Source organism: Vollenhovia emeryi, unplaced genomic scaffold (assembly GCF_000949405.1).
Source record: "Vollenhovia emeryi isolate VEMERY1.0 unplaced genomic scaffold, V.emery_V1.0 DF943547.1, whole genome shotgun sequence".
Taxonomy (NCBI): Eukaryota; Metazoa; Arthropoda; class Insecta; order Hymenoptera; family Formicidae; genus Vollenhovia; species Vollenhovia emeryi.
The window spans coordinates 1-2,986 of record NW_011962819.1 but is presented as its reverse complement, the minus strand read 5'-3'; the positions used below and the strand labels follow the sequence as shown (position 1 = coordinate 2,986).

General features: G+C 36.2%; 1 protein-coding gene across 1 annotated transcript; it reads left to right on the top strand.

The window, feature by feature from the left end:
• Positions 1 to 685: 685 nt before the first annotated feature.
• Positions 686 to 2,924, top strand: LOC105565442. The gene is made up of 5 exons (XM_012018655.1): positions 686 to 989; positions 1,762 to 1,880; positions 2,048 to 2,169; positions 2,402 to 2,580; positions 2,663 to 2,924. The coding sequence occupies exons 1-5, from the start codon at positions 948 to 950 to the stop codon at positions 2,729 to 2,731; spliced, it is 531 nt and encodes a 176-aa protein (XP_011874045.1). The 5' UTR covers positions 686 to 947; the 3' UTR covers positions 2,732 to 2,924.
• Positions 2,925 to 2,986: the final 62 nt, after the last annotated feature.

Sequence of the window (2,986 nt, the reverse complement as noted above, 5' to 3'; positions counted from 1 at the left end):
ATGTATATTTCTGCGACTACGGTGACGTTACGATAATATCCCGCGACAATTTGCAGCCGTTGAAAAGCAATTTCATGAAATTGCCGTATCAGGCAGTAAAGGCTAAACTCGTCGGTAAGAGAAAAGTATCTTTTTTTCCCTGCATAAATGCGTTTTTTTTTCTTAAATACTTATTGTCATCGTTAAATACTTCTTCGTAAAGGAGTTCTAAGTGACTTTTAATGTTGATTAGGAATAGAACCGATAAAGGGTGATGACTCGACACCAGACGATTGTGTCAAATTTAAGGAGTTAGTACTTGAAAAGAATTTCGTCTCTATAATCGTCGAATCGGTGTCCGACATGGACCTAAGAATCTCCTTGAGCAGCCGCTCAGTAGCGTATACGTAATTCTTCTTAACTTAAGGGTTTAGATTATAGAACCCTTACAAGAAGAGTATAGGAAATATCGTACAAAAGTTTTTTATCAATTAAGTAAATGTTTAATAAACTGCTCTATATAATATATAAATCATTAATATGAGTTTTAATAAAAAATCGATGTAAAATTGAATAGTAAAGAACACTGGTTCCTAGAAACCCCCCACGTTGCCTGTATGTCTTTCATGGTAGTCACGTGATTACTATGCGCATGGCAGAAAGGCTTGCGCTACTGCGCGTGCGCCAGAAATCCCGCAATTCCCGCATCTGGGATCACTGCTTGGCAGTTCCCGCACTGGCCGCACTTCCCGCTGGTTCCCGCCAAGCAGCTGATCTCTGAAACCGGTTGTTCGAGCTGCGACAAGAGCCCTGTGTGATGTGCACGTGATTGCTTGCTTTTCGGAAAGTTAACTGAACTCCCTTCGTACGACATTTGCGTTGTGATATCGGAGTTTACGAGTAAAGCGACGCGAGTCCTTTGGCAGCCGTTCTAGTTCCCCTAACCTTTCTGAATTTTGTGGCTCAGGATGAAACCGATTACCGACGCCGCAACGACTACCGCTTCAGAGGTTAGTACGTTTTTATTTCTCTTTTCATACGAAACCGTCGAGAAAAGTGACGTTACAACACGATTTCACATTATAAATAGTAGTCTCTCGCTTGATTTTCTACAAGAGGAATATCGAAAAGATTGTTTTTACGATGTATTTATCGAGGGGGAAATCGCTGACCAAAATCTTGTACACCAATGCCCACTAATGCCCAGTGGGCATTACTTTATCTTATTATCTTCTTTTATCTTATTGTATCTTATTTTATTTTATCTTTATAATGGCTCAGCAAGACAAAATGCCCTAGTAATGCCCGGTAATACCGCAAATCTGTACACCACAATGACCTCAGCGGTTTCCCCCTCGGTATTTATATTCTTGAGTACAATGTCCCGAAGGTCGTTTCCTTCAATTATATTTACATTCCGAGAGGATGTTTCAACCTTAACATCGCATACAGAATAATCGAGTGTGTTGGCAATAGAAACTGTAGTTTATTAAATTTTCTTACTGTTAGTATAGAAACAGCTATTCAGTCCATTGATTTACTACTCATGAAAAATTATGTTACCTTGATTTAGGTAAATTTTATTAAAGATGCATCTGTATATTATTGTACGTGATATTCTTCCTGGAGCAGTACACGACGTACTGTAAATAAAAGATAATATAGTTTAATTACACGTTTAAAATGTATAAAGAAATAATGTGTAAAATAGTATAACACTTGTGTGTAAAATACATGAAGTCATTTATGAACATATTGTAATGATTCCTTCGATTAAAGCAGGATAAGGTTCGAAAATGTTTGCACGAACTGCAGCCCTCCGCTACCGATAAGGAAACATTAGTAGGCGCGGACAGAATGATCGCGTCTACTCAACAAACAAAAGAGGAAAAATCTAAAAAGTAAGTTAACACTTTTCTCTCGTTCAACCATAAAGAGATTGTAAAAAGTATTTATATTGCTGAGTATGTCTCAAAGAATACACCGAAAAAGTCATCTCTTATAGAGTCGTTACTTTAAGAGAAATTTCATGTAAAGAAACTAAACGTTAAACCTGTACACATTTTAGAAATATACCTACAAAAATGAAAAAGGTTTCTAAAAAGCGAAAGAAGGTGACGAATGACAAAGCTGTCCAAACTGGACCCGAGGAAGATGTAGAAATTAGACCTGAGGATTTAACATGCACAGGTATATTTAAAGATAATATTTCGTTCTTGTCTTTCTAAGGCCCGGTTTCACCAACGTTGTTTAACTGTAAGCTTAGCTTAATTCGCTCTTTGCCTCTTTTCAACTGTTACTTTAGAAAGAGACAAACGTGAATTAAGCCCAGATTGAAGTTAAACGACGTTTGGTGAAATTGGGCGTTAAAAGCCAGAATATACCAGAGGCCTGGATTTTTTATTAAAATATTTTCTTTCAGATTTAACTGACATTAGCGAGAATTACTGGCGGATCCTGGCTGAAAGGAGGCGCGTTGCCCTTAGTAATGTTCTAGAAAAAAACAAGCAACTCTCAGAGCATATCCAAAAATTAGAAGAAGAAAAGCAGATTTACAGAGAAATGCTGAATGAGACAAGGGCACTTGTTGAAGTGCTGCAGGTAATGTTATATCTGCCTATTACCTTACAATATTCAACGTCAATTGCTGCTTTATAATTATGTGTTATATATTTTATTGCAGGAAATGATTGCAGGAGATGACGACAGAAACAATTTAAATAATTCCTTCGAAGATACTAAGTCTCTTTAACATTTTTTACTCTTTAACATTTCTTACTCTTAAACATTTTTTTATGACTTGAAATCACTCTTTCATTTAAACAATTGCATGCATCGTAGTACTCATTAGGTCTATGGACAAGTATATTATCGCGCAAAAAGGAAATCCAGTTAACAATAGAATCGTTTGTCACTATATATAAATAAAAAGAAACGTATAATGATGATGGAATTATTTATTAGTAACTATTTATGTACATAGTAAGACGTTCAAAATAAATTTCGG

Excerpts from the sequence above, each read along its gene's own strand:
- LOC105565442 (XM_012018655.1), top strand. The coding sequence starts at position 948 with ATGAAACCGATTACCGACGCCGCAACGACTACCGCTTCAGAG. Across the intron at positions 1,881-2,047 it reads AAAGAGGAAAAATCTAAAAA|AAATATACCTACAAAAATGA; the intron begins GTAAGTTAACAC and ends TACACATTTTAG. Across the intron at positions 2,170-2,401 it reads TGAGGATTTAACATGCACAG|ATTTAACTGACATTAGCGAG; the intron begins GTATATTTAAAG and ends ATTTTCTTTCAG.